The sequence below is a fragment of the Mobula birostris genome, chromosome 12 (genome assembly GCF_030028105.1).
Source record: "Mobula birostris isolate sMobBir1 chromosome 12, sMobBir1.hap1, whole genome shotgun sequence".
Taxonomy (NCBI): Eukaryota; Metazoa; Chordata; class Chondrichthyes; order Myliobatiformes; family Myliobatidae; genus Mobula; species Mobula birostris.
In genome coordinates this window covers 70,206,341-70,231,997 of record NC_092381.1, presented here as the reverse complement: position 1 = coordinate 70,231,997, position 25,657 = coordinate 70,206,341, and the positions used below count along the sequence as shown (strand labels likewise).

The 25,657-nt window shown below is 42.3% G+C and overlaps 1 protein-coding gene across 5 annotated transcripts in view; it reads left to right on the top strand.

The window, feature by feature from the left end:
* The window catches only part of lrp8 (low density lipoprotein receptor-related protein 8, apolipoprotein e receptor), a 121,252-nt gene that overhangs the window by 81,768 nt on the left and 13,827 nt on the right, over positions 1 to 25,657 (top strand). For 3 of the 5 annotated variants that reach the window (XM_072274046.1, XM_072274045.1, XM_072274050.1), the window contains 11 exons: positions 5,285 to 5,407; positions 7,467 to 7,844; positions 9,288 to 9,410; positions 9,497 to 9,619; positions 11,014 to 11,133; positions 11,282 to 11,407; positions 16,869 to 17,040; positions 20,419 to 20,646; positions 20,731 to 20,849; positions 23,499 to 23,638; positions 25,492 to 25,633. In XM_072274046.1, coding sequence (XP_072130147.1) covers positions 5,285 to 5,407; positions 7,467 to 7,844; positions 9,288 to 9,410; positions 9,497 to 9,619; positions 11,014 to 11,133; positions 11,282 to 11,407; positions 16,869 to 17,040; positions 20,419 to 20,646; positions 20,731 to 20,849; positions 23,499 to 23,638; positions 25,492 to 25,633 — 1,794 coding nt within the window. The remainder of the gene's footprint in view (positions 1 to 5,284; positions 5,408 to 7,466; positions 7,845 to 9,287; positions 9,411 to 9,496; positions 9,620 to 11,013; positions 11,134 to 11,281; positions 11,408 to 16,868; positions 17,041 to 20,418; positions 20,647 to 20,730; positions 20,850 to 23,498; positions 23,639 to 25,491; positions 25,634 to 25,657) is intronic. The other 2 variants (XM_072274049.1, XM_072274048.1) reach the window with 2 other exon arrangements.

Sequence of the window (25,657 nt, the reverse complement as noted above, 5' to 3'; positions counted from 1 at the left end):
TTAATTTTTTAATATACTGTATATTTCTTATTGTAGCTTATAGTATTTTTTATGTATTGCAATGTACTGCTGCTGCAAAACAGATTTCCTGACATATGTCAGTGATATTAAACCTGATTCTGATTGAGTGGTTAACTGATGACTTCGCTGTTGCTGGTAAAGAGCTCTGCTGGAGTACATCCTCAATGCGGCTGTTACAAACACATTGGTTTTCATGGTACTAACCAGTCTGAAAGAACTAAATGAGGAAACCCTATTGAAATTAATTTTTCCTTTAATTGATTCTTTTGGAAGGATATGGTTTCACATTTCCATCTCCTTTATCAAGTAATATTTAATCGGGGATAGGCTGCATAAGGAACTCAGCAAGTTAATCAGCATCTGTGGGAAGAAAAGAATTTTTGACATCTTGGATCAAAACCATGCATCAGAACTGGGGACACTTCCTTTCTACCTACAGCTATTGCTTGACTTGTTGAGTATTACCAGCATATTGTTTGTGACTCCAGATTGCAGCATCTCTATTCCCCTGTAACTCCACAGATTTCTGAGAGGGAAAGCTAATCTCATTAATTTGATTGAGATTTTGTAGGGTAACTAAAGATTGTTGGTCAGGTCAGTAGGCATTTTCTATATGGACTTCAGTTGGGCTTCGGACAAGGTTTTGCATGATAAGTTGGTCCAGAAGGTTAAGGAACATGACATCCAAGGTGATCTGGCTAATTGGATCCAAAATTAGCTTGTTGATAGGAGGCAGGTGGTAGTGTTGAAGGTTGTGGTTGCACCAGAGTGAATTCAGAGGAGATGCACTAGGATGTTTGAGTTGGAGAGAAATGGGGTGAGATTCGATAGGCTAGGCTTGTTTTCTCAGGACTGAAAGAGGCCAAGAGGAAACATGACAGAAATATATAAAATTATAGAAGGTATAGAGTAGAAAGTCAGGACCTTTTTCTCATTACAGGTATATCAAAAATAAAAGAAGAAAGACATAATGTGAGAAGAAATAGTTTTAAAGTAGATTTAAAGTGATAAGCTTTTGTTTGATATCTAGAATTGACCGTCAGAAGACGTGATGAAATCAGATGCATTTCAGAGATATTTTAGGCAAGCACTTGAATAGGCAAGGCATAGAATGGTACAGGCCTGATATGTAATATGGGCAGATTAGATCCCTGAATGAACCAGCATGAATCAAGAGTGTACTTTATCAGATCAATTGTGAGAATGTGGGAGGTATGCATGAGGCTGTCTGATAGCGTGGTGAATCGATTGGGCCCCCTACGCACAGGGAGTGCTCTCCGTTGGCGTGGACTTTCGAGTGCACATGCTTTTTGTCTCTGCAGGCCCAGTTTGTTGCTCCCATGATCTAAGTTGCCAGCGTGTACAGTTACTAACATGACTCAGTAAATACCTTTAACTACTGTTTGCTCCACACTTTCAGTATGTAATACAGAGGCCTTTTCTGTGCTGTACTTGTCTATGACCCGAAGCTTATATTCTTCTATCTATTCACCTGCCTTGTGGTTATTGCCATGGGCTATTGATGAGGGAAGACATCTACATTCTGTCCCATGAAGGCCAGGGACTGCTGAACTTTTAATTTTGATTAGTTACCAAGATTTTGAGTCAGCCTGTCCAGTGGCACAACACTGTATTAACATAATGCTGGCAGAGAAGAAAGTCACGTGACACTTTGCCAGCCAGTAGAAATCTGTTCGGGCAAAACAATGTCCATGAATTGATGGTTGACTACCATATGTATGATACCTTGTTCTGGGTTTAATGATGACTGTCCCTGTATGCTAGCAAAGTTATTATGAAGGTGGCAAGTCAGATAGCAGCTGGAATCTCCAGCCAATCTTACAAACTAGCTCCTACCCAGAACCACACATACAAAATGCTGGAGGAATTCAGCAGGTCAAATAACATGTTAGGATGTAGAGTGACTTTGGTATGGATGTATGTAGTCCAGTTCTCTTCAGACTCCTCAGAAAGTAGAGGCATTGGTGAGCTTTCCTGACTGTGTAGGATGTGTTCGGGACCATGAAATGTTATGCATTTGCAGGAGTTTGAAACTTTGGAAAGCATCCTCTCCACCCTTTTATTCTCCTCTTATAAACTCAAGTGGCTTTAATGTTCTGAGCATATCAACCTACTTTCCAGCTGGCTACATTTCATAAGCTATTTGTTGTCTGGTCATCTGTAGCAATGGTGTTTCCTGAAGCTAGCAGTGGTGATAGCGATGAACTGCCTTGTGGTGATAAATTTGTAGCACACACTACGAGCTGGAGGAACACAGCAGGTCAGGCAACATCAGGCTGGTACCCTTCATCAGAACAGGAAAGGAAGGGAGAGTGTTGAAGCTTAAAAAAAGATGAGAGGTGGGGAGGAATAGAAGTGTGCTGGTGATAGGTGAGACTGGACCAGGGAGAAGGTGGGTCTGTGCGTGGGGGAGGGGGGGAATGATGTGAGAAGCTGGGAGGTGACAGGTGGAAGAGGTAGAGGATAGGTTAGGAGGTGGGGAACCAGAGGGAGGTGATGGGCAGCTCATGAGAGTGGGGTGGGGGGGGGGAGAGGAGAAGGGATGAGAGAATGGGGAATCAAAAGAAAAAAAGAGGTGGAAGGAGTGGAGTCATTACCAGAAGTTGAAAAAATTGATATTCATACTATCAGGTTGGAGGCTACACAGTTGGAATATGAGCTGCTGCCCCTCCAATGTGCATTTGTCCTCATTGTGACAGTGGAGGAGGCCATGTTGGAATGGAAGTCAAATTAAAATGGATGGGCACCAGGAGATGCTGCCTTTTGTGGCAGACAGCAAAGGTTCTTGACACATCTGCTTCAGGTCTCACCAATGTCGATGAGGCTACGCTGGGAGCACCAGAAATAATAAATGACCCTGATAGACAGTGGTGCTTCACCTGTGAACCTGATGATGTGCTGGTTATGGATGCTTGGTGGTGAGGACAAAGGTAAGGGTTAAGGGGGGTGGAAATGAAGAAGATACAGGTGAGGACAGCTTCTATAGTGGAGGAAGGGAAACCTTGTTTTCTAAAAAAGTGGCATCTCGGGTGTTCTCGAATGGAAAGCCTCATCTTGAGAACAGATGTAGAGGAAATAAGAGAAGGGAATAGTCTTCTTACAAGTGACAGGTGAGAAGGGGCATAGTCTAGATAACTGAGGGTCAGTGGGTTTGTAAAGGGTGTCCGTAGATAACCTCCAGAGGTAGAGACAGAACACTTAAGAAAGGGGAGAGAAGAGTAAAAGAGAGGTGTCAGCGATGGACCAAGTAAATTTGAGGGCAGGGCGAAAGTTGGAGGCAGCATTGATGAAATGAAAGAGCTCAGCATGGGTGCAGGAAGCAGCATCAATGCAGTCATCAGAAAGAGTTGGGGAGTGTTATCAGTGTAGGCTTGAAACATTTGCTGTTCCACGTAACCAATTGAAAAGGCAGGCATAGTTCAGGCCCAGGCGAGTGCCCATGGCTACACCTTGGGTTTGGACAAAGTGTGAGGAGCCAAAACAGTGATTGCTGAGGATAAGTACCCATTCCTCTACTCTACTGCCACAGGGAAACCAAACTCAGATTGGGGAAAGAACACCTCATATTCCATCTGGGTAGTCTCCAACCTGATGGTATTAACATCAATTTTTCAAACTTCTGGTAAGCACCCCCCACTTTCTTGTTTTCCCCCTTCTGATGGCCCTCTCACCCCTTCTCCCATCTCCCTTGACCTGCCCTTCACCTCCCTCCAATTCCTCACCCCCTTCCCTTTACTCCACTGGCCTCTCCTATCAGATTCCTTCTTCCTCGGCCTCTTCAACCTATGACCTCTGAGCTCCTCAGATCGTCCCCCTTTTCCCCAGCCGCCCAGCTTCCCCCTCAGCTGGCCTCGCCTATCACCTGCCAGCTTGCAGTCCTCTACTTCCTCCCACCTCCTTATTCTGGTTTCTACCCACTTCCTTTCCAGTCCTGATGAAGGGTCTCAGCCTGAAGCATTGACTCTTTATTCCTCTCCTTAGATGCCGCTTGCCCTGCTGAGCTGCTCCATTATTTTGTGTGTGGTGCCCACGAATTCCAGCATCTTCGGAATCTTTTATGTCTAGAGCCTGCCCAGGAAGTGTGAAGGTGGGGCATAGGGTGCCATATCATTATTTTACTCTCAAATCCTTCCTTATGTCTTCTTAGACAGAGAATTCTTAAGTTGAATTGTAAACATAGTGGCAATTTAACTTTATTTGATAATGTATTGCAGTAGTAAATAAGCTGAATGCATTTATCCTGATATCAGGCAGTTTATGTGCATTTTCCAAGGAATGGGTTCATGAATAAAATAATCTAATCAAGCCCACTATTGAGATCAATTGATTCCGGTTTCCCTGCTGATTTGTTTATTATTCATTTGTCTGCTGTTTTATGAAAAAAACGATCAAGGAGTTTTCAAGTTGGGATCTTCTTTTGGTCTTTTTCGCACCACATACCCGTACTGTACCCATTGCTTTTAGGGCATGGTCGTACTGGGTATGGCTACCTCCTCCATCTTTAAAGGCCCACCATTGTTTAAAACGTCTGGATGCAGTCAGTGGTTTTTCACTGTGAAAATCTATACAATTCTTTTTTATATATAAAGTGTCTGCACCATTTAGGGCTCATCACATGCATCTGTTGTTTAGACCATCTTAAATCCAAATTTACAAATGGATGTTTCATCGTTTGGTTTCTGGTAAACTGCTCTGTGGCATAATCAATAAACTGGCTGTTTGCTAATGACAAAAATGGAAACATTTTAAAGAACAATTTCAGATCAAGTTTAAAAGAAGTCTATACAATGGTTTCTTCCAACTTCATGGAATAATTTGTAGCAGATGTTACTATGCATCTATCTACCCTTAATCATCTGCAGCAAGAACAAAGAGAAAGTGCTTGTTCTTGCCCTTAAAACATCTACTTTTGCTGAAGTCGAGGTTCAGTTCTCTGATTTGTTCTTTCTTGGGACCTCAAAGCTGAAAACTCGATTTGCTATCTTTCTCCTTGGGACTTCTGATCTCGGGCTTGGTACTCCCACTCACTGGCTTCCAAATTTACCTCGCCTTCTGTTCTGGTTCAGTCCTGCTTCCTTCCTTCTTTTCTAAGCCTTCTTTCACTGCATGTACATTGCAGTGTGTCATGCTGTGTAAGTGACCGGGGTTGATGTGAGCCCCAAAGGTTTCAAAGAGGCTTGATTGAAATTCCGCATTCATGAAGCAAACACACTCAGACTCTTTTCTTTCCCGTGTGGTGCAGATAAAGTTACGTGCCCACCGGACACATTTGGCTGTTCCAGAAACAGATGTATCCCACTTTCGTGGCAGTGTGACGGTCAGAAGGACTGTGGAAATGGAACCGACGAGTTGCATTGTGCAGATGGTGAGTGTGTGAATTTCCTTTGGGGGATTTAGGTACAGCTCAAGCTCTAAACTTAATCCTAGCTTGGACGACCCCCCAAATGTGACTTTGAGTGAGCCAGAGCTGTAAATGTTAAAGGCCTTTGTTCAGCACAAATAAACAGTCAGGTGGAGACCTCCTTGGAAGCTTTTTCTCCTGGGAGAATTACCTTCTAGAATCTTTCTGAACTCAGAATACATCAAGGTTTTATGCTCTTAAAGAAGACAGGTAACAACAGGTGATTGTGTAAATTTCAGTAATTACAACTTCACTATCTTGGGTACATACTGATTGTTCCATTAAATTGTATATTTACAAAGAGAATAAGTCTGAAGTAATGCCACCATCGTACAACTTTGAGATGAAAGGTATTCACGTGAATGGTCCCAAGAGGTTCTGAGGGCAAACACACAAAATTAGTGTTGTATGGTTTAACACTCTGGGTACACAAGTATCCTGATTATTAGTTGATGGAGAAAATATGCAGATTACCATATTTGTTGCACCAATTGTCAAATAACTAGTGCGAAGCCTTATCTTCTTCACAATGCTGTGAAATTGTTTTGTTGAAAATGTTCGATGTAGGCCAGTTAACATAGTTCCATTATTTCGTGTTTAGCAAATGTGTACGAGAACGTCTTGAGCAGCCTCCAGCTGTGAATTCATAGCCAGCTCTCTCCAGGCAGTGCTGCTTTTTCATGCTATTGTGCTTTTGATTTTAAAGCTAATTACTGCTTGTAGCTCACATTTTGTAATAGCTAAATAAAATTGGTTCTCATTTGTATTAATGGCCGCCACCTCCATAACTCCTAAAGGATACCTCCCACCTAACAATCCCAAACAGAGAAGGTGAGTGTGTGACCATCTTTCGGGTGAGTTTTGGGTATGGCTCCAGCTGTAGCCTTAACCTTTGCCATCTGATTTCCCCCAAGGTTCAGCAAGAGAAGTGAACTATCACCCTGCGTAGCTCTGACTGATATACATCTCAAGTTTCCATGTTCCATCGCAGGGTGGTGCTGTGAAACCCATCTTGGCAGAGAGCATTGCAGCTTAGCTAGGAGATGCCAGAGAGGGCATTAAAAGCCACAGTTCTTCCTTCTGATCACTATCACTGACCAGCTGGAAAATAAAAATATATCGATATCTGCTGATGGGATTTGTTTTGGCTGGGGATGTCTTTTGACAAGCAAGCATCAGGCTCTGATGTAAATATCACCAAAGCCAGAGCTGCTGCTTTTCTAAAGGCAAGAATCTATTTTTAAATGACAATTGCTGCAAATAATGCCTCTGGCCTCTGTGAAGCCTTTCCTAACAATTGAACACATACTGACTTTGTCCAAGGCTGAACAGATGGCCGATCAGTTTGTTGCAGTTCCTACAGTTGTCACGGTTTTACCTTGGAGATCACGTTTCTTGAGCAAAAGCAGGATGCCAGCGCTCACAGGGGAAAGCCAGCTCATTTTGAAACCCCCCCCACACATGTTGATGACGCCAAACTTCACTTTTGAATCGTCCTCTGAAGGAAAGTAATTTGTAAAATTAATTAGCTTTGATTAATTGACTGCTCTGTGAACGTGTCATTTTAAAGTTCCCACACAATTTCTGTCTTTGACATTGTGGATTTCCTGGCGGACTTAACCAGCATAGTCTGGACGTTAGTAAACTGAATTGAGATGCAGGTGCTCATGTGGAGTGATGTTGGCCAACTGCAGCTGGGCACCGTAATTGGATTTGGCTGTCCCCAGGGAGAGGGGTGATTCCCTACCGGTAACTCTGCTGGAGAGTGCACATGCAGTGAATAAGGGATTATGTTCGGGTGTAACGGTCCATCTGCTGAATGACCTGCCAACGCTCTGTTCCAACTTTCACGTGCGCTTGCAACTGCTGGGCCCGATATTCAGCATCAGTCAGTGCATTCAGACATGGTAAAGAGATGTTTGAAGCATGGATTGATGAAAAGAGGGAAATAATTGTTTTTTTTTAATTGAGTGCAAGATTTTATCAATTCGTTTGTAATAGTGGCTCTTCCCACATTCCACAGATAAGAAGACCTGCTCGGCCAGTGAATTCTTATGTGATAATGATAAGTGCATCACCATGCTGTTTGTTTGCGATGGGGACGACGACTGTGGCGATGGCACAGAGGAGCGAGACTGCTCTCCACCTACCTGTGGAGCCCATGAGTTCCAGTGCAACAGCTCCACCTGCATCTCCGAGCTGTGGGCCTGCGACGGCGACGTGGACTGTCCCGACGGCTCGGACGAGAGCGTGGAGCGTTGCGGCCATTCGGTATCTCCGAAGCCGACGAGCGCTTGCTCAGTCAGCGAGTTTCGGTGCACAAATGGCGAGTGCATCCACTTCAACTGGAAATGTGACGGAAGCGTAGACTGCAAGGACAGATCAGATGAAACTGGCTGTCGTAAGTTCTCTTATCTCTAAGTTTATCAGACTGGGAGTGTGCCATTTCAGGGCGTTCTCTGTGGTGTGCATGTAGTGAGGCACTTAATTCATGTGTAGCAGGTTCAGAGACTATGATCTCTTCCGCTCTGTGCTAAGTTAACTGACTACAGTTTAAATTGACAACGTGCTGAAATAACCAGCTGTAATGAAAAAGTATTACACGTAAAAGCAAATAGAATTTTTAAGCATTTCTCACCTCAACCCCCAAAGAAAACCTGGAATGCTTACTGAATCTGGTTCTTTAGGTGTCGGGTGCCTTGCATTAGATTATCCAGTTAGCTGGTGTGTGTGTGTGTGTGTGTGTGTGTGTTTGTGTGTTTGTTTATTGGCAGGATACACTCTCAGAGCATTAGCAAACAGAATATGACAGCAGTCCATGTAAGGATATATCAGCAAAATAGAAATAAAACTCAGTGAGAGATAGATTTTATGGAGCGTTTTAAAGGAGTAGAAAGAGATTGAGAAACTCAGGGAAGTAATTCCAGAGTTGAAGAGCCTGCAGGCATGGACAAGCAGTTAAAATATGCAGGAATCAGCATTGGAGAAGTTCAAGGAGACCTGAAAAACTGGGTCTTAAAATCTGAAAGATGCTGGATTTACACGCAACAGTAAGCATTGGTTTGATGAGTGAACAGGATTTGTGCCAATTAGGATATAGACAATGCGATGAATTTATGGAGCGTAAAATGAAACTTGGAGAACCGTGGAGAATATCAGGCAGCTGTACCATCAGGTCCAAAGTGTCTATGATGCTGACTTGTAGAATGCCTCGTGTTAATTCGGACCTCTGTCTCTAAGTTTCTGGTTGAATTTGCTCTCACTATTCTCCACAGAATTTGGAGGCTTGACTCCCAGGAAGTACATACACAAAGTATTTTTAGTAGAAAAGGACAACAGTTACCTCACAAAAGTAAATGCAAGATCTGACCAAAGTACGAATATCCATTAATCCCACAGTGCAACTCATTCAGGGTGGTGGAATGCAATGATGGTAACAAGTGACCATTGAACCCCTCAAGCCTGTTCTGCATGCCTGATAGCAACAGTGGCATTTACAAATAACAATAGGCATGACAGGTACTGTGACTGATTTTTGAGCCTACAGTCTTGTCAATAACCAGTCAGACTTTTGGGTTTGCAGGCTGATATACCTTTATCTCTGGGAAGTTCCATGGTTGAGAAAGAAAATGAGGTAAAAGGATAGAATGGTACTTTCCCTGACCTTGGAATATCTTTTGACACTTAAGACCGTCTTCAAGTTTAGCTGTCTGCCTGTGTGTTCAGTTTTATCCTGGTGGCTTTTGAAACATTAAGATTTTTTGATGTTTTAATAATCTTTCTCCTGAATAACAATAAAAATGGGAACATTTAAAAACAAAGCACGTCTTTTTTTTTCTTAAAGCAAAGGTAACTTGCCAGCCCGATGAATTCCAGTGTGGCGATGGGAGTTGCATTCATGGCTCCAAGCAGTGTAACCAAGTCTTTGACTGTCCAGACCGCATCGATGAGCTAGACTGCAAAACTGGTTAGTGCTGTTTACTGAGTGACGTGTTTCCAAGTAAGTGATGGCGGCCCTTGAGATCTAATAATGTTGTTCTTGGTGTCAAACAGTGAGCCCCTGTAAAGGACATTCAAAGTTTCTGTGTGGAAGTGGAGAGTGCATTGATTCAAAGAAAGTCTGTGACTCTCACAAGGACTGCAAAGACTGGTCAGATGAACCACTTAAAGAATGTGGTAAGATGGATTCAGTGTGCCAGGTGCTTTCTATCAGCATTACAACTCCCAGGTATTCTCCTTCCTGTTTTCCAAGCAAGCAGTAGTGATGAGGGAGTGGAATGTTTCAGGAGGGTAGGCTAGGGCTGAAGTGAAGATTCCTTTGTGTTTCTTGGTATTGCTGTTTTGTTTCAATCTAACAATCCCTTTCTGCCTTGTCCTTTGAATTCTGTGATAATTGAAATGAAGCACAGAGTCTTATTGCCTCTCGGTATTTGCATTGTGAGAAGTGTAGTACTGTTTACAAGGTCAGAACTACTTCTGAAGTAGAGTCATTGATGCAAGGAATAAGTCACCGGTATGCACATCATGAGGTCTCTCAAACAGCCCTGGGATAGCAGTCAGGTGGAAATTGTATATGGTTAAAATGCTCGACAAGATGAGGAGGAAAAATCCACTCTTTCTCTCAAACCGATAGACATTTAATGTAGGAGCTTTGATTGTACATACACTGTTCTGAATTAGAGGTGAGATTTCTACCCAGGGATTAAGGCTGGCACAGAGCTTGAACTGAATAGAACTTTTGCTGCAGACCACAGACTGCACTGGACAGATCAGAGGATGGATGGTTTTCAGTTTATGCTTTCCCAGTTATTCATCCAGTTAAAGGCACCTGTCATTCCTATTAGGAATTTTATAAAACAAACAAGTTACTTTTTATATGAATCACTTATAATATCTCATCCAACCTTTTATCTCAGATAGCTGTTAACTTGTCTTTCTGACTGCTATTCAATCTAGAAACCTGCTCATCCAATAGCAGTTGTGTTTCTATCTGCTGAGGCCTACTGTCTGGAATCTTCACCGCCTCTCCAACTCTATCTTTCTTTCGTACCTACAAATGCCATTTAAAACGTGCCCATTTCATGAAGCTTTTGGTTATCTTCCTTAATATCCTGTAGCTCAGTAGTTCTGTATACTTGAAAACAATCACAAACCATCTTCGGATTTGTTTTTGCAGTGTTGAGGTGTCTAATGGAGGTGAATCGTGCACTGATTAAGTCATTTTCTCAAAAATAGAACATTTTAATCAGGCCTCAACATGTCCTGAGTAACTATTAATTTATAACTGATGTTTACAAAACTTAGTAACTGTCTAAACTCCACTTCTATCCCTCATTTCCCAACCCTCCCCCCCCCAACCTCACTGTTGATTTTGTGATTGAAGAATTGTAATGTTTAACATTTTGGTGAATACCCTTTTAAGTTCATTGTTAGTGCCCTGTTGGCTATGTTTAGTGTATGTGGATTTACTCAACCGCTCCATTGCATAGATCTGGAAAAACAGTCAGCCGTTCCTCACTGATGCTCTGTAATTTATTCCGTCAATGTGTTGATTTTTGTTTTGGTGCCAGGATTGAATGAGTGCCTGACCAACAATGGTGGCTGCTCCCACACGTGTAGAGACTTGAAGGTCGGATATGAATGTGAATGCCCAGCCGGATACACACTGCTAGACTCAAAGACATGTGGAGGTAATTAAAATGCAAGGCAGATCCTCCCCTCAGTCATTTTCGAACAAAGAGCAGACTGAAACGAAGCACACGTTTCAATAATCAGCACTGTTGCACAAATGGCATAGAATTCAGCCAGTTGATTGACTAGTTGAAATGGTTCTTTCAGATATAAATGAATGCGAAGATCTAGACCGATGCAGCCAGATCTGCACTAACATTAAAGGAGGGTACAAGTGCACCTGCTTCCAAGGTTATGAGATGGATCCAATGACCGAGAGTTGTAAAGCAGTGGGTAAGGCAGTCTGCTTCATTTTTGTCCTCTACGAAAGGAGATGACTGCTGGGAAAATTTCTGCTGGTAATTTGCCCATGATCTCAGGTGGTAGGTGGTTTTGGGCACAAATTCCTTTTATCAGTCTTTTCTCCTAGATATTAACATGATCTGTGAAACCTTTTTAATCACTGATGCCACTGCATTGGCCGGTGAGGTGGAGGTAGAGGTGTGACTCTCAGCAGTCTGCTGCTCAACGTAGAGTTGATTTATACAGTTAAAGCAAGGAAGAAACTGACAGCACCAAAACGGCACCTTTGGAAACTGAGCTTCAGGAAGGTAGCTTCTGTGCGGAGGTGAGACGGAGGGTGATGGGTGCTGGGTGGAATCAGATGAGATGATTGACAGGTGGAGGAGGGGAGGGTAGAGATAGAGGGTGACGATGAGGGAGGGATGATGAGCAAATGGAACCAGATAAGGAGGGAGAAGGGATAGGAAAGGTGAACCAAGGGAGAAGAAGCTCGGGATAAGTATGTGGGTGATGGACATGCTGGGGGGTAGGGGGTGGAGAGCAGATAGTGTGATGTTTCTTGGTCATGATGAGGAAGTGGAGGGATGAAGAGAGGAACAAAGGAAAAAGGGAACTGGAGTGGACTGGAAAGAGCGGGGAACAGAGCACAAGGGGAGTCGGATTTACTGAAATTAGAAAATTCACTGTTCACACCATCTGGTTGTAAACTACCCAAGTGGAATACAAGGTGCTGTTCTTCCAGCCTGTTTAGCCTCATTGTGACAGTGGGGAAGGCCAAAGGGCTGAGGCAATGGGAAAGCCGGGTGGGGTGGGGGGTTTGGGGGGAGGTTGAATTACATGCAACCCATTGGCATCATCATTGCAATTTGAAGATTTTTTACTGTCCCCTACCTCGTTCCACCTTCCCATTAGCCTTCCCTTACCTGGTACCAACAATCACCTACCAGCCTCCGTCTCATCACTCCTCTGATTTCTATACAAGGGCTATATTCCCTCCACAGGCTCAGTCCTAATGCACTCAACTCAAAATGTCAATCATTCCTTTGCAGAAGCTGCTTGATCTACTGTGTTCTTCCAACATTTATTTCTTGCCTCAAATTCCAGCATATGCAGTCTCCTGAGTGTCCAGACCTCTCCAGAATACTGTGGTAACTGAAAGATTGTTGCAAATTAAATGCAAGGATAAAATCAGTCTCACTTACAACAGTGAGTTACTGAACTAGACTGGGGTGATCCCCAATCACTTCTATTCCAAGGAGGGATTCGAGCCAATTTGTGCAGCCTCTCTTATACTGTTGCATATTGGGATCAGGAAGTGCTGCATGCCTCCAAGCCAGGTGGTGGCAGTACTTACCAAGAATCAAATGCTGAGCTCCAACGACTAATTCTCATTGCTGATGTGCTCCCCATTCTTGTCCAGTGTTCTGCGGTTATATCCAGTCAAAACTTCTAAAATTAAACACTTTAAAATCACAGTTTTCCTTTTGCCTCTGCCTGTTTGTATATTGAGCATTTACACTAGGAATGAAGGTTCAGTGCAGCCAATGCCATTGCATATTTTTGTACCACAGTTAATCCTTATCCTTATCTCTGATCGTAAGACTTCCCTGACACCTACTTAGATAACAAGACCATTAGACATAGGAGCAAAATTAGGCCATTCAGCCCATCACATCTTCTCTGCCATTCCATCATGGCTGATTTAACATCCCTCTCAACCCCATTCTCCTCTCTTCTTCCTGTAACCTTTGACGTCCTTTCTCAGACAAGGGCCCCAAAACTGCACACAATACTCCAAATGCATTCTGACCAATAAAGCCTCAGTATTACATCCTTTCTTTTTTCCTCAAAATGAACGCTAGCATTACATTTGCCTTCCTTACCACTGACTCAACACAGACTCCCAAATCCCTTTGCACCTCTGATTTCTGAATTTTCTGCCTGTTTAGAAAATGGTCTGTGTCTATATTCCTTCTACCAGAGTGCATGACCATACACTTCCCTAGGTTATATTCCATCTGCCACTTCTTTTCCCGTTTGCCTAATCTGTCTAATTCCTTCTGCACATTCCATTTCCTCAAAACTCCTGCCCCTCCACCTATCTTTGTATCACCTGCAAACTTGGCCACAAAACCATCAGCGCCACTGATTTTTATTGTACGTTGGCAGATTCAAGACATTAACTTGACAAGTTATTTTGTATCACTTACTGAAGTAAAGTGAGTGCCATTTGATGAAGCAACCTTGGTTAGGGGAATTGATTACATATATGATCAAAGAGATGGTTTTGCTGAGCGTTTGATATGAAAATAGTATACAGTGGATTCCAAGCTATTAAATTATTGATCGATGACTCTACAGTTTTAAGATGTGGCAGGGGGAGTGGAGAATGCAATGAAGGCCAGAAAGGGGAAAACCACAGGTAACACACTGAATTTATGATTGGAGAAATGTGTAATCTTCAGTAAGCAGTCTGTGTTCAATTTCTTTTGTAGTTTCATTGCAAATAAATCAGTAGTTGCAGTAAGACCTGAATAACATTTGGGTTTGGGCAAGTGAATAGCCAGACTCTGGTCTGACCTTCAACTCATGAGATCTGAAATAAGGAGCTAAAGAAGTTAGAAAATCTGGGCATGGTAAACTTGTTACAGGGTAGGATGATCTTGAGTTTGTGGTGAGCAGGTCATGGGTGAAGAGAGTAAGGCAATTTTGCAGTCTCTTGTGCGTTAAAAAGGCCATTTGGGAACAATGTGCCTACTTTGAACAGACTAGAATTCGCCAGTTATTATTTCATCTATCCAGTTTTGTCTCAAAAAGGATTTTACTTTTAAAAATTTAATCTTGTTTTCAAATTCCTTTCTGACCCCATCCCTCCCTAGCCTTGAAAAGATGTATGCACCTCTGGAAAGGAGAACACAGCCCCAAGATCTAAATTCTTAAATTCACTCCTTAAACCTGATTCCTTCCCACTGATTCTAACTAAAAAGGAATTTTATTTTATTTTGATATCTGAGATTTGGAAACTTAACACAATGTTGAATTTTGAGTTGTCCTTACTGTAATGCTACTGTGACACTGTAATTTCCTTTGGGATCAATAAAGTGTCTATCTAATGTAAATATTTTGTACATATTTCCACTTTCTCTTGTCCTATAAACAAAACTTACCTTCAGGAGTATGTGTTTTTCTATTCACTGCCTCCTTTCGATACCTAGGTCTTCTGATGGCCCACTAAAACCTGGTGTGGTGCTATGTAATTAGATTTTCCTCATAAAGAATGCGGCGACCAGTCACACAAGATCAGACTAGCATTACACAGGTGTTAATTGAACAATTTCATCCTTCAGGAAACATCTTATGACTTGTTTTCTTTTACCAGGTTATTACTTGTTTGAGCTGTGGCTTTCTTGTGGTTTAGTTACAAATTTTCTTTCATAATGTGGCTGTGAAACAAGTGGGACTTATTTTTTATTTGTCAGTCTGGGCATCACTGGCAAGAACAGCATTTATTGCCTTTCACCAATAGATTTCCCGGCTCTTTACTTCATCTCTTTCCCCCCCCCACCTCCCCACCTCCCACTTCTCGGTTTCACCTGTCACCTGCTACCTTGTACTTCTTCCTCCCCTTCTTACTTTGACTCATCTATTTTCTACAGTTCTGATGAAGGGTCTTGGCCTGAAATGCCGACTGTACTTTTTTCCATAGACGCTGCCTGGCCTGCTGAGTTCCTCCAGCATTTTGTGTGTATTGCTCGGATTTCCAGCATCCGCAGATTTTATCTTGTGTATTACCCATCCTTGACTGACCGTGAGAAAGTGCTGAGCCAGTGCCTTGAACTACTTCTCCTGATGAAGGTGCCCCCACAGTCCGTGTGGATGGAGCTCCAAGATTTAGACTCAGTGACAGTGAGGAAATGACACTATAGTTCCAAGTCGAGATGGTGTGTGCTAGGATACAAAACTACAGGGGTTAGAGGTCAGGATTTTGAGAGGTGTTGTTGGAATAGCCTGATGAGTAACAGTGTACTTTGAACACACTGTAAGTTAGTGTGGGATGAAATAAATGTTTAGGATGATTAATGGGGTGCCAATCCACTGAACTGCTTTGTCCCAGATAGTGTTAAGCATCTTGAGACTTGTTTGCACTAATTTATCGGACTCCTGACTTGTGCTATGTATAGCAGATGGTGGTAAGCTCTCGTAGTGTCAGCGTACAAGTCATTTGCTGCCGGATATCCAGCCTTGGAAATTTTTCCAGCAGCCATAACTCTCATGTGGTATATCCAGCTATGTTTCCGATCGGTGATAATCCTCAGTATATTGATGGTGTATGTGATGATGATGATGATAATGACTAATGATTGTGAATATGGTAATGAAAAACAAACAGAATGTGAGGAGAATGAGCCCATGTTTATAATAGTCAGTTAATGGAAAACCTGTTTAAGCTCTTTTAGGTTATGGCAGATCACTGTCATTTTTTAAGAAAAGTCTTGCTCCTGCCTTTGGTGTTGACTACAGTCACCAGACACTTGTCCAATGTTTCCATGGTGACTGGAAGTCTGGGCCACTGGCAGAGCTCGCTGTTGAGCTGAGTGACCACAAGTATTTGATGAAAGTGGGAGTACTGCAAAAACTACCATTTGACATGCTTCTGGTGAGCGATAGGGTCTGCTAGGAGATCACACTGGACAAGAGTAAGTACAGAGCTATTACTGAAGATATCATTTTGTGGATATTGAGATTTTTTCACTATTTTCACTAATTTTAAGTTTGATTTTTGATGCACCTAATAAAGATCTTTGCACTAAAGTGCTAAGCGACTCCAATCGTGTTGTCTTGGTAAAGTTAAAGGTCATAACCCATGTTTTTAACATATGATGGCGGCAGTGGGACGGCCAGTCACAAAGGGATGTGTTTTAGTGGTGATGGTGTCTCATCAGTAATGTATCCTGTATTTTGATGGGATGCATTTAAAAGGAATGCCATTTTTGCAAAGACATTCTGTGGAAAATTACCCTTTATTTGCATGGGACTCAATAAAAGGAGTGGTATTTCTTGCAAATGGTATAATTTTAATGCCCCAGCTGCTTGTGTGCTGCTCACTTTTGAAAAGGGAGGCAGAAGAGAGAAAGAGCAACTAATGTCTTTCTGAAGCAAAATAGAAATTGCTGGAAGAACTCCGTGGGTCAAGCAGCATCTGTGGAGGCAAGAGGGTACCAGGCAGGTTGAGGCCATATATCTGTGATGGACACTGTTCTACTCTAAAACCCTAATTTCCAGCTCAGAATGTACTCTTGCAGCATTTCACAGGGGTCCAACAACTTGTTTGTTAGTAAAGTACTTGCAGTGCATGTTATGTTGCCTGTGGCATATGGCAATATAAACAGAGCTGACAATTGTGTTTTATTTTCTCTCAGTTCCTCAAGTAAATTTCTCATTCTCTTGATAGGTCAAAGCCCTTCTGTTCTCTTCACCAACAACCATGATATCAGAATGATTAATTTGTTGAAGAAAGAATACACTCGTCTTGTCTCCACATTAAAGAATGCAGTCTCCCTAGATGTGGATGTTGAAGAAAATAAAATATATTGGATTGACCTGTACTACAAAGTGATCTATAGGTAAATGACTTCTTTTTTTATATAATGATTGTCAGAATCTGAATCGAAGTTTAGTATCACCGGCATATGTGATGAAATTTGTTGTTTTGCCACATCCGTATATTGCGATATTGGATGTCAGGTCACTCGTCTGAGTGCTGCTGGTACCATGTAACCCAGTACTACCCGTCGCATGGTCGGGTGGTCAGCAACTAAACCGGTTCCCCCACCAGGCTTGCCTGCTGAGGAGGGTGGCTAGACACACTGCAGGACGAAAAACGCGACCTGTCAAAGGGCGGATGAACCCTCTCGGAGGGTCAACGGCCATCAAGCAAACACGTGCCGTGAGCGCGGAAAGGGCATCCCTTGCATCGAAGCTTGGTCTGGCCTTTCACTGCAACAGAACTTCCTCCAGCCGTCTTGGACCCCACCATGCCGCTGGATCCGGGAGGGGATGTCGAGAGGGTGGGTCTGGACCTGTGCAACCCCCTACTCACCTAAAATCTATTCACGCACACGCTGTTCCTTCCTGAGAGTGGGGTCAACCCCACTAACTGACTGAAAGGAACCATCATCATCCTATGGGATGGATAGCCAGAGAGAGATATTGCAATACGTAATAATAAAACACTGTACCTTGCATAAAGAAGTGTGTATGTATGTGTATAATCTGAGGTCCCCTAATCTGAGGAAAGACATTCTTGCCATAGAGGGAGTACAAAGAAGGTTCACCAGATTGATTCCTGGGATGGCAGGACTTTCATATGATGAAAGACTGGATTGACTAGGCTTATACTCGCTGGAATTTAGAAGATTGAAGGGAGATCTTATTAAAACTTATAAATTCCTGAAGGGATTGGACAGGCTAGATGCAGGAAGATTGTTCCCGATGTTGGGGAAGTCTAGAACGAAGAGTCACAGTTTAAGGATAAAGGGGAAACCTTTTAGGACTGAGATGAGGAAAAACTTCTTCACACAGAGGGTGGTGAATCTGTGGAATTCTCTGCCACAGGAAACAGTTGAGGCCAGTTCATTGGCTATATTTAAGAGGGAGTTAGATATGGCCCTTGTGGCTAAAGGGATCAGGAGGTATGGAGGGAAGGCTGGTACAGGGTTCTGAGTTGGATGATTAGCCATGATCATACTGAATGGCGGTGCAGGCTCGAAGGGCTGAATGGCCTATTCCTGCACCTATTTTCTGTGTTTCTATAAATATAAAATAAATTATATAGTGCAAAAAGAGAGCAAAAAAAAGTGAGGTACATAGTGTGTTCATGGGTTCATTGTCCATTCAGAAATTTGATGGTGGAGGGGAAGAAGCTGTTCCTGAAACATTGAGTGTGTGGCTCTGTACTTACTCCTTGATGGTCACAAGGAGAAGAGGGGATGTCCTTGATGATGGATGCCACCTTTTTGAGGCGCCACCTTTTGAAAGTATTCTCGACGCTGGAGAGGCCAATGCCCATGATGGAGCTGACTGAGTTTACAACTATCTGCAGCTTTTTCCGATCATGCAGTGCCCCACCCACCACCCACCACCCCCCAGACCAGATGGTGGTGCAGCCAGTTAGAATCTTTCCTCGGTACATCTGCAGAAATTTGCGAGAGTCGCCGATGACATGCCGGGTCATCACAAGCCTATAATGAAATATAGCTGCTGTTGTGTCTTCATTGTAATTGCATCAATATGTTGGGCCCAGGATAGATCTTCAGAAATGTTGACACCCAGGAACTTGAAACTGCTCGTCCTTTCCGCTGCTGATTCCTTGATGAGGACTGGTGTGTGTTCTTTGGATTTTGCTTTCCTGAAGTCCACAATCAATTCCTTGGACCTACTGACATTGAGTTCAAGGGTGTTGTTGCAACACCACTCAACCGACTGATGTATCTCTCCCTGGTCCTGTATATCATATTCAGAACATAGAGAAATATTTTGCAGCATTGTGTGCATGCATTATTAGGCTAGTGATGCAACCTGTTTAAACTGCTGGATAAAGCTACCTTATCTCTTGGGTACTTCCAACATATTTTTCCACCTAGACAAGTCATTGTATTCTACTTGGCTGTTCCATTAAAGTGAAGTACGTTCTCTTGTGTCAGGTAGACATTACGTCCCAGTATTATTTTAAAAGGGAAATTTTGCTTTGTAACCTGGGAATTTTGTTGTATATGTTAGCTGTTGTATTTTTTACATTCTGAATCTTTAGCTGCAAAACGTGTTCTGAAAGAGGCATTAAAGGTGTTTAATGTCTACCAGGTTGTATCTGGGAAAGGGATTTCCCGTTACTGATTTGGAATTCTATTTTATACCTTAACTGCCAAGTTAACAGTGAGATTGATTCTCATTTTACACTGATCCTAAGTGATATGGTGCCTTAAATATTTTAATTATTCTTTCCATTTGGGGACTGGAGGGCTGATGATAATGCGTGATAAGCTATGTCATGTGGGTATAGTAGGCTGCAAAGGAATAATTCTGACTTTCATATTCTGTATCTTGAATGATCTACTCAACATGTATCACTGAAATTCTTGTTCCTCTCCATGCCTTGTGGCGCATCGGGTGGCAACCTTACTGTTTCTTTAGCACTTTGTCTTGTTTTTTTTTAACGAGGCCGAGTTGCTAGATCGAAGCTCAACCCAGCAGAGGTGAAAAGTGAGAAAGTAGCCAGCCTCAAAGTCTAGTGTGAGTGCCACTACACCACCAGCTGGCTAGACATAGAAAGACTGGGATGAAATTACAGAGAATAATATTAACACCATCTCTTAGATTGTCAGTATGTTTTAAGGTATAAAAACAGAGGACAGTAGGTTAAGGGGAGAGGGGAAAGATTTAAAGGGAACCCTAGTGGTATGTTTTTCACAGAGGGCTTAGGGTATATGACATTAGGAGCCAGAGAAAGTGATAGTGGCAGGTACAATTACGACACTTAGAAGATATTTGGACGGTACATGGATTGGAAATGTTTCGAGGGATATGGCCCAAATGCAGGCATCTGGGACTAACTCAGGAATACACCTTGGTCAGCACGGACAAGTTGGGCCAAGGGACCTTTTTCAATGCCAACAGTTTCAATATTTCAGTGTATTTGATAAATATTGTGCAAAAATCGTGACGTTACTTCATAAGATGGTAGTCAGCAGCCATAAGTGATTTCCATCAGAGTGAATAGATAGTATGCAGGTGAAGCAGGAATTTCAATCTGTTGTCCCAAATATCTTATGTCCATTATCATTAACCTCTCACTCATAACTACATTCCCAGTCTCTGAAATTATTTAATGTCATTGGTCACATATTTAAAATCAGTTCAGAAATAGAGCATAAATACTCCAATTCCCCTTTGCCTTACATTGGACAGCACTAAGTGAAGCTTTTGTTACCCGATCTGTTTTGCAGTGCACCTTTGGATAAAGGTAGTGATCCTGGCCAACATATCCGTCTGATTGACCAAGACCTCCAAATTCCTGAATGCCTAGCAATAGACTGGATTCACAAAAATATATATTGGACAGACTCTGGCTCCAGCTCTATCTCTGTGGCCACCACAGATGGAACCAAAAGAAAGACGCTTATCAATACCGAGCTTGAGAATCCCCGAGCAATCGCAGTTGACCCAGTTCGAGGGTAAGTAATGGTAAAGCTGTTAATTCCATCTTTATCTTACCACTGTTCTTGTTCTCTCATACCTTTTGACTCTTGTTTAATCAGGTTCATGTATTGGTCTGACTGGGGCAGCCCTGCAAAGATCGAGAAAGCTGGACTAAATGGGGTTGATCGTCAGTCTCTAGTCAAGGAGAATATTGAATGGCCAAATGGAATCACATTAGGTAGGTGGTACCACAGCAATATTTTACATTTTGGTGAAATTATGGGGATAAGGCAGGAACTGGATACTGATAGTAGATGATCAGCCATGATCACAGGGAATGGCGGTGCTGGCTTGAAGGGCCGAATGGCCTACTCCTGCACCTATTGTCTATTGAAAAGCAAAGATAAGTCCCAACAATTCATAATCTACATTGAATGAGTTTTCACATGACCCAAAAATTAAGGATGCAAATAGGTTCAAGGGGATGTAGATGAAATAGATGATTGTACGATTTCTATCATGTTGCGCGATTCAGGAACATTGTAGAAAATTCAGTGGAGAGAAATTAAAAATGTTGAATTGAAAAATGTTCATAGGGACTTGGATATTCTTGTACACAATTTACTGAAAATAAATGTACAGCCACAGCAAGTGGTTAGGATGACAAATAGTATAAGACCATAAGACATAGGAGCAGAATTAGGCCATTTGGCCCATTGAGTCTGCTCCACCATTCAATCATGGTTGGTCCTTTTTTTTTTCTCATCCTCAGCCCTATTTCCTGGCCTTCTCCCCGTAACCTTTGATGCTATGTCCAATCAAGAACCAATCAATCTCTGCCTTAGATACGCCCAACGACCTGGCCTCCACAGCTGTATGTGGCAACAAATTCCACAGATTCACCACCCTCTGGCTAAAGAAATTTCTCCGCACCTCTGTTTCGAATGGACGCCTTTCTATCCTGAGGTTATGCCCTCTTGTCCTAGACTCTCCCACCATGGGAAACACCCTTTCCACATCTACTCTGTCTAGGCCTTTCAACATTCGAAAGGTTTCAGTGAGATTTCCCTCATTCTTCTGAATTCCAGAGAGTACAGACCCAGAGCCATCAAATGTTCCTCAAATGAAAACCCTTTCATTCCTGGAATCATCCTTGTGAACCCCCTGTGGACCCTCTCCAATGCCAGCACATCAGCACAAGATGAGGAGCCCAAAACTGTCCACAATACTCTAGTTGAGGCCTCACCAGTGCCTGATAAAGCTTCAGCATCACATCCCTGCTCTTATATTCTAGGCCTCTTGAAATGAATGCTAACATTGCATTTGCCTTCCTCAACACTGACTCAACCTGCAAGTTAACCTTCAGGATGTTCTGCACAAGGACCTCCAAGTCCCTTTGCATCCCAGATTTTTGGATTTTCTTCCCGTTTAGAAAATGGTCCACATTCTTATTTCTACTACCGAAGTGCATGACCATGCATTTTCTAACATTGTATTTCATTTGCCACTTTCTTGCCTATTCTCCTAATCTGTCTCAGTCCTTCTGCAGCCTTCCTGTTTCCTCAGCACTACCTGCCTCTCCGCCATTAATCATATTATCTGCAAACTTGGCAACAAAGCCATCTATTTCATCATTTAAATCATTGATATACAGCATAAAAAGAAGTGGTCCCAACACTGACCCCTGCGGAACACCACTAGTCACTGGCAGCGAACCAGACACGGATCCTTTTATTCCCACTCGCTGCCTCCTTTCAATCAGCTAATGCTTTAACCATGTTAGTAACTTTCCTGTAATACCATGGGCTCTTAACTTGGTAAGCAGCCTCATGTGTAGCACCTTGTCAGAGGCCTTCTGAGAGTCCAAATATACAACATCCACTGCATCCCCTTTATCTATCCTGCTTGTAATCTCCTCAAAGAATTCCAACAGGTTCAACAGGCAGGATTTTCCCTGAAGGAAACCATGCTGACTTTGTACCATCTTGTCCTGTGTCACCAAGTATTCCATCACCTCGTCCTTAACAATTGACTCAAACATCTTCCCAACCACTGAGGTCAGGTTAGCTGGTCTATAATTTCCTTTCCGCTGCCTTCCTCCTTTCTTGGAGTGGAGTGACATTTGCAATTTTCCTTAAGCTCCCTAATTGTCTCCGGTTCATCACATAACACCCAATCCAGTTTAACTGATCCTAGTATGGTATACTTCACTGCAAAATGATTGAGTAGAAAATTAAGTATGTCTCTGCACTTCAGTAGGATGTTGGTGAGAGAGACCTGGAAGCTTTGTGCAGCTTTGAAGAAATATATAGGTACAATAAATAGAGTGATTCAGAGATTCTCCATACTATATCCTGGGATGGTTGGCCTGCATGTGAGGAGAGATTGAGTAGACTAGGTCTCTGTTCAAAAAATGAAATGACTGCATAGAAATGTATAAAATTCTGAGAGAGCTTATCGGGATAAATACAGGAAGGGTGTTTACACTAGCTAAGGAGTTTTGAACTGTTACATCTCAAAATAAAGGGCAGGCCATTTACGACTGAAACAAGGAGGAACTGTTGTCCACCTAAAAGGTTAGTTAATATTTAGGACTGTCCATGCAGACTTGTGCAGAGCTCAGTCATTAAATTCAAAATAGTAAACAATAGATTCCTAGACTTGTAAAAACTAACGAAGTTAGATTCGTAGATAATCTGAAGAAACTTGAGACATACTGAATTGTGTACATAGTGGGCAGTTAATCTGAGGTTGTCTATTCTATATCAAAAGCTGGATAATATTTTTTCCAATATTCGTTATTAAATTTCGGATTGAAAATAGCTCTAAGTGCTGTCGAAAGGAGCTGAGAAATCTGTAGTAACTGGAGGATGGTATCTACTTGTAGATTTACTGAACCAACGGTTGTATTGGGTTGACTCCAAACTGCACCAGCTGTCCAGCGTTGACCTGAATGGTGGCAACAGAAAAACATTGCTGTTCTCAGAAGAATACTTGACTCACCCATCTGCACTTGCTGTGTTTGAGGTAAAACTTGTACCTCCTGTGTCATTTTAATCTCGTAGCTAGCATCAAAGCCGAAAGGTCACTAGTTTATTTTCTTTAATCTTCATTCAATACCAAAGCACAGTATTTTTGAATTGGACTTTGCTTATATGTTGTCAGTTTCTTTAGGCCTTACTGGGTTTAAATATAATTACAGCTCGCACAGATTTGCTGTAATTCTGATCAGCAAGACTTTAGCCAATGGAAGTAATGGACTTTATTCAGTCTTGTCTGATTGCCCCACTGGCAATCAACACTGGTGCACCTCAAGGATGTGTGCCCAGCACACTGCCCTACTCTCTCTACACGTGAGTGTGTGGCCTGGCCCAGCTCAGTGCCATCTATCCATTTACTGATGGCACAACTATTACCAGAATTTCAAATGGTGACGAGGAAGGAGGTGTTCAGGAGTGAGGTGGATCATCTAGTTGAGTGGTGCCACAACAACAACTTTGCATTTAACATCAGTAAGATCAAGGAATTGCTTGAGGCCTTTAGGAAAGGGAAGCCTAGGGAGCTCACACCAGTCCTTATCGAGGGATCAGCAGTGAAAAAGGTGAACCGTTTCAAATTCTTGGGTGTCCAGATCTCTGAAGATCAATCCGGGATGAACATATTGATGCAATTATTAAGAAGGAATGACGTGTCTATATTTCATTCGAAGTTTGAGGAAACTTGCTATGTCATCAAAGACTCTAGCAAATTTCTACAGATGTACAGTACAGAGCATTCTAACTGGTTGTATCATTGTCTGGTATGGAGGGGCCACTGCAGAGGATCAGAAAAAGCTGCAGAAAGTTGCAAACTCAGCTGGCTCTATCATGGGCACCAGCCTCCCAGCATCAAGGACATCTTCAAAAGGCGATGCCTCAAAAAGGTAGTGTCCATCATTAAGGACCCCATCACCCAGGACGTGCCTTCTTCTCATTGCTACCATCAAGGAGGAAGGAGAGGAGCCTGAAGAGAGACACTCGATGTTTAAGGAACAGTTTCTTCCCTTCTGCCGTTAGATTTCTGAATGGACAATGAGCCCATGAACACTGCCTCAGTATTTGTTTTTCTTTTCATGTCATATGCCAGTAATATCAATCCTGATTCCAGATTTTAGTTTCTCTGTCCATCTTTTCCTATCTGTAAGATAATGACTGGCTGAGGATTTCAGTAAGGTTTCAGAATTTCATTAGTATTGTTGAGAATTTCACAGCCAAATCCTCTCCTCTGCTGTTTGGAGGGGTACAGTTTGAAGCAAGTGACACTTGATAGGTTGACAGGTTTTCCTGCTTGGTTCCTATTTCTTCCTATCTTCGATTCAGAGACAGTTTTTAAGAGCCACAATGTCTTGGGTTTTTACTTTGGTTACTATATTGGCTGTTTTAATTTTGCATCATGATTTGGTGATGTGGTTTTCTGATTCTAGAACAATATTTTTATTTGTGCTGTTTTTGCATATCTCAAAATAATAACAGCTCATAACCGGGATCAACACAGAAACAATTCTAATTTAAAGTTATGCTTGACACAGCATTTGAATTGCATTTGAAATGCGAATGCAAGATGTAACTGCTGCAGTTGGTGGCCCGAAGATCGCAAGGATTCTGCACGGTTTGATCTTTCAACCTTTCAGATCAATGTAGTGGAAGACGTTAATATTAAAGAAAGAGAATAAACTACAGCCACTAGTTATTAATGAGGGAAGGCACCTCAGCATTGCAGATGACTGGAGCAGCATTGTACGAGATCCAAGAAAAATGTGCCAATATTGAAACGTGTTTGATGTTTCGTTCCCATGCCCACTTATTTTGACTGCTTTTTACTACATCACCTTTCTGTTACAGGACAAGATTTACTGGACTGACAATGAGCATGACTCTATCTACTGTGCAAATAGACTGAATGGGGAAGATATTATGTTACTTGCAAATAACCTGAACAATGTACACGACGTCGTCATTCTTCATGAACTAAAACAACCCAAAGGTAACTCCAGTCAGAATCTGCTTC